This window comes from Podarcis melisellensis (assembly GCF_964234715.1).
Source record: "Podarcis melisellensis genome assembly, chromosome: 14".
Classification (NCBI taxonomy): domain Eukaryota; kingdom Metazoa; phylum Chordata; class Lepidosauria; order Squamata; family Lacertidae; genus Podarcis; species Podarcis melisellensis.
Window position 1 is genome coordinate 19,069,562 of NC_138546.1, and position 14,238 is coordinate 19,083,799.

At 45.0% G+C, this 14,238-nt stretch overlaps 1 protein-coding gene across 2 annotated transcripts in view; it reads left to right on the plus strand.

Moving 5' to 3' along the window:
• LOC309356658 (syntaxin-binding protein 4-like) overlaps positions 1-11,648 on the plus strand; it is a 58,711-nt gene extending 47,063 nt beyond the window's left edge. For both annotated transcript variants that reach the window (XM_081888217.1, XM_081888218.1), the window contains exons 14-22: positions 927-1,054; positions 1,536-1,628; positions 1,933-1,998; positions 3,309-3,497; positions 3,778-3,894; positions 4,402-4,451; positions 4,901-5,040; positions 7,620-7,677; positions 10,761-11,648. In XM_081888217.1, the coding sequence (XP_081744343.1) occupies positions 927-1,054; positions 1,536-1,628; positions 1,933-1,998; positions 3,309-3,497; positions 3,778-3,894; positions 4,402-4,451; positions 4,901-5,040; positions 7,620-7,677; positions 10,761-10,869 (950 nt within the window). In that variant the 3' untranslated portion in view covers positions 10,870-11,648. The remainder of the gene's footprint in view (positions 1-926; positions 1,055-1,535; positions 1,629-1,932; positions 1,999-3,308; positions 3,498-3,777; positions 3,895-4,401; positions 4,452-4,900; positions 5,041-7,619; positions 7,678-10,760) is intronic.
• Positions 11,649-14,238: the final 2,590 nt, after the last annotated feature.

A 14,238-nucleotide genomic window follows, 5' to 3' on the forward strand; every position in this document is an offset into this window, starting at 1 on the left:
GCCCTGAGTGAGCTCCCCTGTAGGGCAAGTGGGAAGAGCGAATGAGTGGGCAGGCAGGTGGCCCAGGCAGGCCTTTCTGCACTCCTGCAGTTGTGATCGCAGCCACTGGCAGGGGGAAGAGGAATGAAAGGGGGGAAAGTCACCAAACCAACACCGTCCAACAAAACAAGGTGATGGTGTATGAGCTGTGAGCGAGCATGTCCAATAACCAGGATCTGAGACTGAAATATACTCGGAGTCGAGTGTGAATTTCATGCTCTTTATTCAGCTCATAGTAGCAATGAATGAAACTTTTCCCCAAAACATCTAGCTATATATACATTATTTATACAATGGGCCCCGCGTGATTGGCTAATTCCGGGCTGCTCCTGTAGGCCAATCAGGTTGCGGATTCACCTCCTCCAGAAGCCTGATTGGCTGCTCCTGCAGGCCAATCAGGTTGTTGAGTCACTTCCTCCAGAAGCCTGATTGGCTGCTCCTGCAGGCCAATCAGGTCGTTGATTCACTTCCACTTGGAGCTGGATTGGGTGGCTCCTGCGGACCAATCAGACTGCTGCATTCTGGATCCTATTGTTCTAGGATTCAGCTCAGGACATAACAGAGACCATAGTTTGAGGCTTTGCTCCTGTCTCATGGTTTGGGGACATGGCTCCTATGGTTTGGGACATTTCTCTACTCTCAGATGCCACTGTTTGGGACAGCATCAGGGAAGGTGATGAAGGAAAGGATCTGGCAGCTCATGGTTGGTCCTTATGCCTGCTATAGAACTCATCCCTTAGAGTCTAAACTTCAGCTTTTGAAAACCATAGTTTAGATTTGTTTCTGAAATAACCTACTGTGGGTACCAGAGTTACTGCTGCACCAAGAGATCTCATTGGTGCCTCGCCGCTGTGCACCTCTTCTAACCCTTTCCTTTTCCATCGCAGACTTCCTCCAAGCCCTGAGGGATCTGCTGCCAGAGGAGCTCGAGGAAGCCGGCCTCAATTCCAACTCAGTGCTCTTCACTCAGCATGAAGTGGCCACCCTACTGGACACATCAGCTTTCCATTCTCTGGTCAGCCTTGGGCTAGTCCAAAGTCTCTTCCTTTTCCAGGCTGGGGAACTGTGCCCATCTTCTGAAGTGTGTGGGCTTACTTAATGATAGCCAGCAGTGCAGTGGCAAATTAAGACATGCATAGTCTTTTCGTCATAGTCACACCCCCTCACAGCCATACACCCTTTGAACATTATACAATAGCTTTATAATTATGCAGTACAGTAATCATAATTGGGGGTACATTGCAATGATTGGTGCTGTGTCCCACCTGAAAATAGTAGCAAACAAAAAAATTATGGCACAAGTTTTTGCCAACCACAGTCATTGGTTGCATGAAGTGTTATTTCGAGTTACATGATCATGTACACGATTTGGGGGATGAGATCAGAAGGAAATGAAACACCCATAATGAATGTGTTAGTCTTTAAGGTGCCACAAGACTCTTTGTGACTTTCATTGCAACAAGACTAACACAACTGCTGGAAATCCTTACTTACAGACTTTCGACTCCGTCAGTTGCAATGACAGTGAAGAGTTGGAGCAGCTACAGCTGGAAATGACAGACCTGCGGCAAGAAGTCCGGAGGTTAAAGGTGAGAGGCTCACCCAGGTGGGTTTGATTCCAAGCATGTTGATGCCATGCTCACAAAAGCTGAAAGATGCCACAAGCTGCCATATACTAAGAAACACCACCTAATTCAGTATTGTCTGGCGGTTTCATACGGGGGACTATTCTCATTCTTACCTGGAAATGCAGTTGAACCTGAGGATTTCTGCATGCATTTTTTAAATGGATGGTGAAGTTGCAGATCTGTCCAGGGCAGTGTTTTTCTTTGGGGTTGGGCAGTATTGCCTGGCTGGCTGGGTGAGTTTGTGACATTGCTATTTGTCTCCTAGTCTCTCCTGAAGGAGGTAGAAAGCAACAAGAAGTCCATGGAAGATGAGCTCCAGAGACTGAACCAGGTCAGTGAAAAGCTGGGTGATGGATTACACTCTTGATTTTTTCATTGGCATTTTTTGTGCAGGTAATTAACAAGAACGCAGGAAGCTGCCTTATACTGAATCAGACCATGGGTCCTACTATCTCATTATTATCTGCATTGACTGGCAGCGACTCTCTTGGGTACCAGACTGGGGACTTTCCCAGCTGTTGCTGGAGATGGATGCTATACTACTTAGCTGTGGTCCTTCCTCAGATGGGTAGAATTACAGTCACAGGTCACAATGCAGAAATCCAGATGAAAGATGCAACTAAAACCTAACTATCTAACTAAAACATATATCTTGCAATAAAAATAACTTGAAAATACTTTATTAATTCTTCCTTAGCATATATCAAAAGCAGATCAGTTGTTTCTGCACAGATTTATAAGCACAATGTGACAAATAATGTTGTAGCAATTACATATTGCTACTCATCACCCCAGTGGTGAGAGATTCCTGGAATTCCAGGGCTTACCCAGGGTTTGGTTTCCTGGAATGAGAGACAGCAGAGACTGTGGTGTCCTTAGGATATATGGCTTTACTTACACATATATAGAACCTGAGCATAAGATTTGGAGTGGGGTGCTCACACCATTAACGCCCGAACAGATCTTGCTTCTCCATTAGTCAAAGCTGTGGATCCATCACAGATCAAGTATATCTTTGTGTCCAGCTTCCAGCCTGCTTTTTGCACAGCGCTCTCTCTCTCTCAATCTCTCTCTCTCTCTCTCACACTCACACACACACTGTAGCAGCTGGGTGAGTGCAGTGGAGAAAAGGCATTAGCCTGGAGGGAACCATCTCTTAGCTGTATCTCTTGCAACTTAGCTAATCTTTTTGGGATGCAGATGAGGAGACTTAAGTGGCCCGCTAAGGTCATTGTCTTACAAAGAAACTTGTCTGACTAGTATTCCTAATAGAATCCTACCTTGAGATTCAAACCCTGACTAGGTACTGGACCCCAAGAACTGGAAGGGAATCAAGGCATCATTCAGATTGATAGCCCCCTCCCCACCCGACAAAAGAATAATTCTGCCACATTGATAATGTCTGTTTTCCCTTGTCTCTTTTTAGACCAGTTGTGTAAAACTTGAAATTTAGTCTTTGTGGGATTCTTAAAATTTATTCAGAAGTCCTAAGCTGTAGATTACTTAGTTTGGGGATAAATCTGGCCCTCGTGATGGGGAGTTTTATTGATGGACATGTAAAGGATATGGTTTCAGGAAAAGGGAAGGGACTGATTGTTGCACTTTGGGAGTAACATCCCGCTTCTGTTCCCCCATTCCCAGAAGGCACTGGGCTTCCTCTCAGAGAACCGAACCCTGCATAACAAGCTGCAGGTAGCAGAGGTGTCCCAGCGGCAAGCCCACAGCGCGGAGCAAGATTATGAAGAAGTGATCCATTTGCTGGAGGCTGAGATCACAGAGCTGAAGACTCAGCTGGTGGGGAAGAAGACGAAACAGGTTTCAGAAGCAGAGGTCAGTCTGCAGTGGGAGGAGGTAATAGAAAATGTAATTTTCTGGAGTGTGGGGGCAGATGGAGTTGGTGAAGCGAGCCTATATGGGGCAAGACAATCCTGGCAGTCATGACGTTTTTACTGGGAAAAATGAGGAGAGGGATGGCAGCCCATCCTGCTGGCTGTCAAGTGAAGTCCTTGCCTAAACTCCCATGCTTTCTCCCATGGGAGAGCCTATTTTCCCAAGACATCTTCTTCTGTCTCAATCTTTCTACCCTCTTCTGCTTCTCTCTCCAAAACAGAGTGATGTCCTAGAGCTGAAAAGGCGCTTGTCCCTGGTTGACGGGCAGTTGAGAAAGTCTGAGGTCACGCGGAAACGCCTGGAGCTCCACAATAGGAAGCTGCTCTTATTTGTGCAGGTGATGTGGCAGTGCCGCCCGCTCTCGGCCAACCCACCCCCTAAACAGTGCCCCAGCCCAAAAATCTGTTCAGCAGTCTCGGCTTTTGTAGCTGGAGTCAGTCAGGGCCCTGCCCTCTCAGGCCAAGTGGAAAATGCCTACAAGGCAGGAAGCAGGTCTTCCAGGATTGACCGCAAAATGGTCTCTGGCCCCTTCAGCAGACTCAGCTTTCGTAGCTGGAGCTTTCCTGGTACTGTACTGACATCAAGCTGACCGGTCAGTAGTTGCCTGGGTCTTCTCACCTCCCCACCCTTTTTGAAGATGGGGACAACATTAAATGGCTGTGACTGACTTATATAGATTGTTTATTTTGCCGTGGATTGACTACTTGGGATCAGAAGTCAGGGCACTGACTTGACAATGAGCTCAGCAAAATAAATAAAAAACTGCACCGTGATTGGTGTGAGATTAGTTCCTGTAATTCTGAAAGCCATTCCCCCCCCCCACTCCATTTCTATTTTCACACAGAATGCCCATAAGCTGTTGAGCACATCTAGCACATTACCAGAGGAGAAGAGGTAAGAATGGCGTGTGGGAATTGTTCTTCTTCAGTTGCTTGTGTCAGGTGTCTTTGAATTGTGGGCATGCCTCCTGTTTGCCTGGATGGAGGGGTAGGGATGTTTGTGCATGCATAAAAACCTCTGGCTTTTGTGTGACTGGGATGTAGCTGACTGTACAAAGCTAAGAATCACATTCATTGATCTGGCCACTTTTTTTGCTTCTTGCCCTGCCCACCAACGACATGTGTCCACCCCACGATGTTGTGCATGGGGGGCATGCAGCCCTTGGACCGCAAAAGGCCCTCCCACCCCCCTTAGTGTGGTGGCCTGCTTAAGGCAGCCTAGTGAGTTTGTGGCTCAGATGAGAGTGAAACCAGGTCAGGGTGGTGGGGGCACTTCCCTTGCTTGTTTAGCATGTCCATCATAAAGAAAAATGGAAAATAATATCTTTTTTTTTCTCTTGTAAGAGCTGACAGTCAAGCAGATGAGGATAAAACAGGAAGAACAACAGAAGCTCCTCTTCCACCTCCAGATCTTGCAGGCTTGTTGATAGCAGAGGCAAAAGAACTCTTGGAGCCAATCTCATCATCTAATGCCACAAAGGAAGGTGAGTTCCTTGCAGCTTGGTGCTGGTTTATCTCATTGACGAAGAATTGGTACTGGCTGCCAACATGCTGCTGGCACTGGTGGCCCATTGGAACTGGTACTGCAGAAGCTAAGAGCCAATGGCACGTGTAGCCGACTAACTCTAGGTTGCTCCACATCCTCCTCGGTCCTGAGTTCTACAAGACACCAGCCCATAAACCGGTAGTAAGTGAGAATGGGGGTAGGTGAGGGTTGGCTGGGGGCAATTGGAGGCTGGTGGAGTAGTGTCATCTTAGCCCTGATGGACCAGTCTCCACTGGCTACTAGGTCAAATTTATGGTGTTCCTGCCTGTTCTTTGAGATCTTCTGGAGTAGCGTTGCAAACGGTCCCATATAACATCAATTTGGCAGGTGCAATGAAAGCAGCCCTGTTATTGTGGATTTTGGTGGCTTTGTACGTTATGCAGGTGTCCTCTGGGTTCAGGTTCAGGCACTAGCTTAAAGCATTTTTATTTACACAAACTTAGCCTGCCATGTGACCCAGCTTTCTGTTCTGTCAATCTTTGACTTTTTATGTTTTTAACCTTTGATTTTATGAACCCTGCTTTGGTTAGAACTTTTCTTTGATATGGTGGTATAGAAATTTATGTATAAATTCAAAAGTCTCTCCCTAGAGCAGGGGTGGGGAATCCCAGGCATGGGGGTCAAATATGACTCTCTGAGCCTCTCTATATGGCCCTCAGAACTGCTTCCTACGCCCAATGTTTTTGCGTGGCTGGTGCTGTGTCCCTTGAACTCTGATCACGCCTCCTGCTTCTCTGGATGGAGAACAGAGAAACTAGTCTACTCTAAAAGGGTAAAATTTACATTTGTTGCTACACCCACTTTTGCCTCTGGCCCCACCCAGCACTGGCATATGTCACCTCACCAGAAACTTTCCCAGAAGGGAATGTGGCCCATGGACTGAAAAAGGTTGCCCATCCAAACCCAAGAGAGGAAGCAGCTGAGATGATTGATGAATGGGCAGCCCATGCAATAGACATGGGGCTGTTAAACATGAGACACACATCTCTATAGGCAATTTTGCACAGGGGTCTTTTCCAAGGTCACTTCCATACAACTTGTTTATTAACCATTCATCCCAATTATTTTGGGGGGAGGGAGGTTTCAATGACATCAGCTGTTTATTGAACATTCATTCTTAATTGTTTGGGGGGAGGTTATATGATGCTGCATCCACCAATTGTTATCTCACAATTTTCTAATGCATTTCCCATACCTTATGAATAAGAGAGAAAAAAATATTTTGGAGGGGAGGAAGAGGGTTTGTTGTAAATGTATGCCAAACCAACTTGAATTGTGCAACTTGAATTTGCTAGTATGCGATTGAATTACCCACTGGAAACTAGTAACAGTCTGGAAGCACCCCAAGATTAAGTTGTAGCTGATTAAGACCAGAAGATCCCTCCCAGCCTTTAATCAAGGGTGCCCTGTCCAAGGTGCTGAAGCTATGCTCATAGCCGCTGAAAGCCCTGCCCTTTCACCAGTTGCTGCATACATCTTTTGAAGTGGTTCTCCATACCTAGGACTTGAAAGCTGCTTTAGAGACAAAGAAGGAACACCCCAAACCAAGTTGTACAAAACTTCACAGCACATGTTATGCCCTGTTCTACAAAAGACGAATCATACAAATTGACTCAATTTGTAGGCAATGCACTCAAAAGTCCACTTTTAGAAAACTTAGTTACATCACTGGGGTTCATGTATTTGGGGTGAGTTGAGATTTAATTGATAAGCCAATAAATTTGAGGACTTAATGCTGTTCTGAAAGTATTCAGCTTCCTACTCAAAAGTCAGCCTCCCTTTGAACCCTCTTTGTGGAAGTTCCTTCCCTGTAATGCAGTTCAATGCCACTTGGGGGAGTGTTTGTGTATGAACACTGAAGTCACACTGGAATATGTGTTTGCACGGTTCTTTCCTTCAGTTAAAATCCTCCCACTCAGCTGACGCAGGATAAGAAAGTAGCTGCTCCGTTGCTCCATGTGTACACACACACACACACACACACAGGAAGCCTGCGTCTCAGATGTATGAGTGTTGATGACTTTGGCTAGTGGTGCAGCAAAGGTACTCTACACATGCTCAGGGGCATCCATTCTTTGTTTCCACACATATTCCAGGAGTCAGCTCAGGTGCTGAGCCCTAGTTCTACCTAAGGTTTGAGAATAGGTGGTTACAGAACAATACTCACACACCTGCTTCATGGACATGAACACAACTGTACAATGGAAAATATATTCCCAACTTTGACACCCTGGTGGAGCTTGAGAAGGGGCTTAGAGCCAAGTGGGAGAGTGGGCCAGTGGGTTGGTAAGAGAGTGGGGTTGAGTTCTTCTGTGGCTTAGATTAAAATCTGAGCAGGAGAAGAACTTTGGGGGTGTGGCTATGTGTGCACCATGTTGCTGGTCACCTGACTAGATCCTAATTTATGATGTTCGGCTGTTGATTTAAGAACTGATAACATTTAATACCACATTAGACCTGTTGTATATTGATGTGACTGTGCTTTCTGAACTTTTACTCTTTCACTTGGGTTGGCAGCTTTTCTGTATGACTGGGATGACTGTACAGCTGGTGACAGCACCCCTGACTACAAAGAGTGAGTATCTTGGCGCCTTTTCTTCAACAGGAAGCTTGTGAGCCATCTCTGGTTTATGCAGCTTCTTTAAATCACCTATCAGAGTCTCTGCCTCTCTTATTCTCCTGTCTCTCCAAAGCATATGTATCTGTTGCATGAATGGTGTCATAAAGAAATGTAGCAGCCAAGACTGACTTCTGAAATTTCACCAGGAACTCTAAAGCCAGATGGACTAGAAACTTACTCCCCCTTCCCCATTTTAAATCCTGTGCTTGCATAGTCTAGTTATGGAAATGAAGAAGAAATACTACCATTTGCATTGGACCATCTGTGTATATGGAGTTTTACAGCATAATACTTACAAATTTTGCTGTTCATTTATAACTGTTTTCTGCTGTTGAAGGTCTGCTGTTTAGCTGGATTTGTTGATGGTCTTTGTAATTGTATTATTGAAATGTGTTGTTTTTGGTTTCTATGCTATGCCTTCGGCTTAGTGGCTCCTTTGTAGTGAGTGACTAATGCCCAAATAATATAGATAGATAGATAGATAGATAGATAGATGATAGATAGATAGATAGATAGATAGATAGATAGATAGATAGATGATAGATAGATATAGATAGATAGATATAGATATATAGATAGATAGATATAGTAATGGTGAGAGGGTAGAAAGGGAAGAGAGGCAAAGGTAACATGAAGTAAATGTGAGCTCAGTGCAGTTACATATATTTAGATTCTTGCCATTGGAAATGAAGACCAGGGATTAGGTAATGGCATAACAAACCTGAGATTTCAAAGCACCAGGTAATGATCCTACAACCAATGGTGCTACATGGCAAGATTTCAGGCAGATGATGGGGGTCCCACTCAGCAGAATGACCAGAGAGGCTCCCAAATGCAACAATGCCAGCTCACCACATTTTGAAGTAAGTATTGCTACCAAGAGACAACATAGCAATCTGCCTTGTGCTGAGACAGAACATTGGTCCATCTATCTCAGTTACCCCTATTCTTACTGGCAGCAGCTCTCTAGGGTTTCAGATAGGAATCTGTCCCAGCCCTTTCTGCCAGAGATTGAACCCAGGACCTTCCACATGCAAGGCAGGTGCTCTATCGCCCAGCTAAACACCATCCCCTAATCTTAGTTCTAAGATGAAAGTCTGTTTCCCCATCCTGTACCCCCTGCTTGTTATCTGAATTGTTAAAGGCTCTTCGAAAATGTGGTTGAAAATGCATCCAGTTTATTAAAGATCAAACTCTTTAATCCTCTTCTTCTCATATCCGGATGATCTGCCAGACCCACCCACGGCTTCCTAAAACAGCACACCCATGTCATTTGTTCTGTCCCCTGAGACTTAGATCAGCTGCTTGCAGTTTGGACCTCTGAGGTGTTTGTTGAACAAAAATTTGATGTGTGGGTGTGTGTCACAGACTATTAGAAACTTTGCACACTTCCAGATCCAAGTTTGGGGTGGGGGCTTGGCCAAATGCTCTATACAGACCCTCCTATTCTTCCCAGGCCCCACTGACATACCTGCCCAGAGGGCAGAGAGACAGACAAGTGGAAGATACTGCTCCATCTTCCCTCATGCTTGCCACTGCTTGCTCTTTTGCAGATGGGAGGCGAATAGGCAGTGTCAGCAAGGAGGAGTGCTATGAACATAGGGAGCTGCCTCCCACTAGGTCAGATGGTAAGGCCAATAATGCTTCTAAATCCAGTTGGTGGAAGCCACAGGAAAGGAGAGTGCTCTTGTATTTGGGGCCTGCTTGAGGTTTCCCACTGTGTAAACAGGATGCTGGATTAGATGGGCCACCAGCCTTATCTAGCAGGACTCTTCTTATGTTCTTATGTTTATTGGTCCATGTAGCTCAGTATTGCCTACACTGACTGGCAGGGATTTCTCCAAACCCTACCTGGAGATGCCAGGGATTGAACCTGGAATCTTCTGTATGCAAAGCAGGTGATCTACCACTGATATATAGCCCTTTCCAATAATAATAATAATAATAATAATAATAATAATAATAATAATAATAATTTGTTATTTATACACTGCCCATCTGGCTGAGTTTCCCCAGCCACTCTGGGTGGCTTCCAATCAAGTGTTAAAAACAATACAGCATTAAATATTAAAAACTTCCCTAAACAGGGCTGCCTTCAGATGTCTCTTAAAGATAAGATAGCTGCTTGTTTCCTTCACATCTGAAGGGAGGGTGTTCCACAGGGCGGGCGCCACTACCGAGAAGGCCCTCTGTCTGGTTCCCTGTAACCTCGCTTCTTGCAATGAGGGAACTGCCAGAAGGCCCTCGACGCTGGATTTCAGTGTCCAGGCTGAATGATGGGGGTGGAGACGCTCCTTCAGGTATACAGGACTGAGGCCGTTTAGGGCTTTAAAGGTCAGCGCCAACACTTTGAATTGTGCTCTGATACATTGGATGGCGACTGGAGAGCTGTGGGCCTTGGAAGGTGCCTGTCCTAGTATGATCTGATTTCAGGGTGTAAGGCAAGAGTTGCCACACCATAGATAGTTCCAAGTAAGCAACTTCCTCCAACAAAGGTTGAGAGGAGAAAAACCTCTCACTACCTGGTTTCTTCCCTGAGTGACTGGATGTGCCCGGGTCACTTTTTCTTGCTGGGTTCCTACATGAGGTTCAGTGCACTGGGAAATCCTCCTGCCCCCAAATCCCATGTTAATTAGTTGGTGAAGCTGACATAAACTGTTCCTAGATCACTTGTGGTATGATTTGGTGTGCATGCTTTAAGATCTAATGTTCTCAATCTGTTTTACATTGTTTTGAATTCTTTTAAATAATTTTTATTGACTTAATATTATTGTGCTTTTAATTATGTCATTGCCTTTGAGACTATAAAGTGGAATGTGAAATCCCCATACTAAATAAATGAAACAAATAGTGCATCTGTAGAATCAGCAAAGATGCACGGAGGGGAAGCATCTCTTCCCATGAGGCCCATTCTCACATCAGGACTTCCTGGCTGTAATCTTAGGAGCTGAGTCAGGATCCCTTCCCGCTTCCTTTGTTCTTCCCACACTCCTGCCCCCAAACCCCGCCCTGGAGTGACGCCTGTTTTACTTTTCCAGCCATCTTCTCCAGAAGACAACGTGGCCTCCTCCTCCTCCGAGTGAAAGCACCAATGGCGATCCGCAGCCTCCAAGCACCTCCAAGGGTCCCTCTGAGAAGCCTGCATAAGCCTCCAGCCTCGGTCTGCTCCTCCTATTCCTCATTTTGTATATTCTGAGCCTGGACACTCTGCCTGGGAGGCAGAAAAGGAGCAGCGTGCAGCTGATGAGAAGAACCCCACAAATGTTTCTCTTCTTAAGACGACTGACTCTCCTAACCCAAACGTCCAAGGCTTTAAGTAACAATTCAGTCCTCTTGGTGGCTACCTCTGGATTGCTGCACATGAGGCTATTCCCCCTGGATTTGAAGCTTCAGAACAAGAAAGAATACCTGGGGGAAAGTGTTGCCATAGGATGTCTGAATTTCCCAGGCAGAGGGCTGAAGAACCAGTAGCCTATAGCAACAAGAGCAGCAGCCTGCTGCTGAGGGGCTACCCAGAGGCCGTTTGCATTTCTTATGAAAAACTAAAGTACATTTTTCAGGCTGTAGGGTGTTGTAGTCATTTGTATTAGGTCTGCATAGCTGTCTTTGGATGAATCTCTTGTCGATTGTAAAGACTTATATGAACTGTGTCCTTTGATTAAGGAGAAGACAACCAGATGGTTGTATGGTATTTGTCCCTGAAACAAGACGATGTACAAAATACTGAAAGCAACACGGAACATCAAATGCTGTATTATGACTGAGGAAGACTTCCCAGCTGGCCCATCTCAACAGCAATTCATTGTAAAAAGAATAAAAATTGCAGGGGCAGGCTTGGGAGACGGGGGGAGAGAATAAAAATTAGGCAGTGGTTTTTATGTGATTAGCAAATAATATGGTAGAGCTATAATGTGAGAACACAGTTCTGGCAAATAAAATGACGATACAGCTTTTGAGATTGCTGAATTTGCAAATGGGTGTGCTGTTAGTTGGCTGAGAGTCTCAAGAAAAAATGCAAGAAAGCCTGGGGCAGGAGTTTCAAATGGCCCAGTTTGTAAGACCTTGATATTATATTTGTATTTTAATAGCTTATTTGTAAGATTCCTTCCCCACCCTTCACCACACAATCCCCGAGCAGCTTACAACATTACAGTATGTAGTTATAGAAACAGATAAACTCATTGCAATTTTTTTAAAATGTGTGAAAAAAATCAAAATGGAACAGAATAGAATGAAATTTAGCAAATCATGTGGGTCCTACAAATCAAAATACCTTAGCTGTTCAAGCCAGGGAAAGAGGTGCATCTTCAGCTGATGGTGAAAGTTGTATAGTGAGGATGCTAGATATAGCTTTGTGACAGTTTCTTAAATATAAGTCGTTGTGAATATTCAGAACTGTAGACTTAAAACTTCTGCATTTGAATATATCAAATCTTTTCTGGTGCACTTTTGCCACCAAAACATACGCCAACAGTTCACAGCTCAATCAATGGGAGTGCAATGCTGTTTCGTGTGTCCCTAGGCCACACAGCCTCTTGAGCCACACTCCCCATCAGCCCTGCTTCATATCCTCCTCCCCTTGGGTGCTCTTTCTCTTTCATGAGGGAGGAGCATTCACTGATTTAAGCCCCCATATCACATCTGCAAACATAAGACCAACCTGTTGAGTCAGGTCAATGGCCCATCTAGTCCAGCATCCTGTTATCACAGTGGCCAGCTAGACACCTGTGGGAAGCCTGCAAGCTTGACATACATTCAAGGGCAATCTGCCCACCTGTGATTCCCAGTGACTGGTATTCAGAGGCTTGATTCTTCTCACAGTGGAGGTAGAACTAGACTGGGATTAAGGTTGTATATATAAAGGAGTCTCAATTACCTGTAGTGTTTACACACCACCTTGTCCTTCTCCCTCCTAGGCTGGAGACAGTCAACAGTATTTAAGAAGGACAGAAGCATCATTTTCCATTGTGTACACACTCATTTCATTTGATCCATTGTTGCCCCTTGCAGGTTCTGCAGGGTTTGTCTGTTTTTAACCGGGGTTTCAAAAACCTGCAACATTTATTTGCAGACAAACAATAATGAGACAAAAGAAATAGAGTTGTATACAATGAGAAGCCATGCTACTATGCATTCAATCGAACTTCCTTCCCAGTACATAAAAACAAGTATTGTGGCACATGAATGGCCTGGTTCACACACAATGCCAAACCATGGTTTATTAAACTGTGGGTGAGCTATTTCGTCTTTGTTTTTGAAAGCCGCCATCATGTGATGATGACCTGGAAGCTGTACGCCGGCTCCCTCGGCCAATAAAGCAAGATGAGTGCCGCAACCCCAGAGTCGGTCACGACTGGACCTAATGGTCAGAGGTCCCTTTACCTTTACCTATCATTTGTTTGATCATCCAAACCTTGCCCCACAGGTGACTTGTGTTTTGTTTATAGTCAACAAACCACTATCTGAAATCATGGTTTGCTGTTGGTTTACAAACCATAGCTTTTTTATTTATTTCTTGGCATTATGTGTGAACCCAACCCCCTAACCATGGTTCGTTTGGCCACCCTACCCCAGATGCTCACCAACTACAAAATCATGAGTTAAGAACTGATTGAAAGTAGAAGAAAAGCCATAGTCTGTTTGATTGTTTGTGGGTCCACTTGAGGTTAGTATTGTGGATGAACCAGGACAAAGACTGACACATTTATTTCAGCATAAGCTTTGGTGGAAATGGACTGTAGCCCATGAAAGCCTATGTCATAATAAACTTTAGAGAGCTTATCTTTAATGTGCCACAAGATATGCTGTTCTTAAGTAGTTGTCTTTGTTGCAACAAAGGTTTAAATGGCTACCCCTCTGGAAATTCCTAAACAGTATGGTTTTTTTAGAAAGGACCTCTTCCGAGGAGCAGGAGTGCAGATGATTGTCCAGAAAACCACCATCCCACAACCACTGATAGCTTTTTCATAATTCAGCAAAGACATTTAAACACCAGCTCTAGGATTTCAGACAGGAAGTCTCTCTTAACCCTTACTGTAGATGTCTAGAACTGAACCCAGGGCCTTCCGCCTGAAAAAAGGAGTTGCTTTACTAGATAGCCAGCTGGGTGTGGTGGTTTGGGGGTATGAGGAGGACCTGACAGACCAGGGTTCAAATCCCCACTTGGCCATGAACCTCACTGGGTGATGTTGAGCCGATCGCACCCTTTCAGCCTCACCTACCACACAGTATTGTTATGGGGATTAAATGAGCATAGGACCCTTTGGCCCCTCAATAAAATATTTGAGGGGGTCACCCCAAGTTGATAGACATTGCCATTCAAATGTTGTGCGTGTGCCGTTTCGTGTAATCGATTGTGTGACTCACCTGCCTCCCCGCCCCCACCTCCCTGAATATTTTATTCAAGTTGGCATATGAGCCATGTATGCCCACGTTGAGGTCCTTGGGAGAAAAATGTGGGTCACAAACGCAAGAAAATAAATAAGTACATCCTCCTACTGAGCTGTGCCCCTTCCC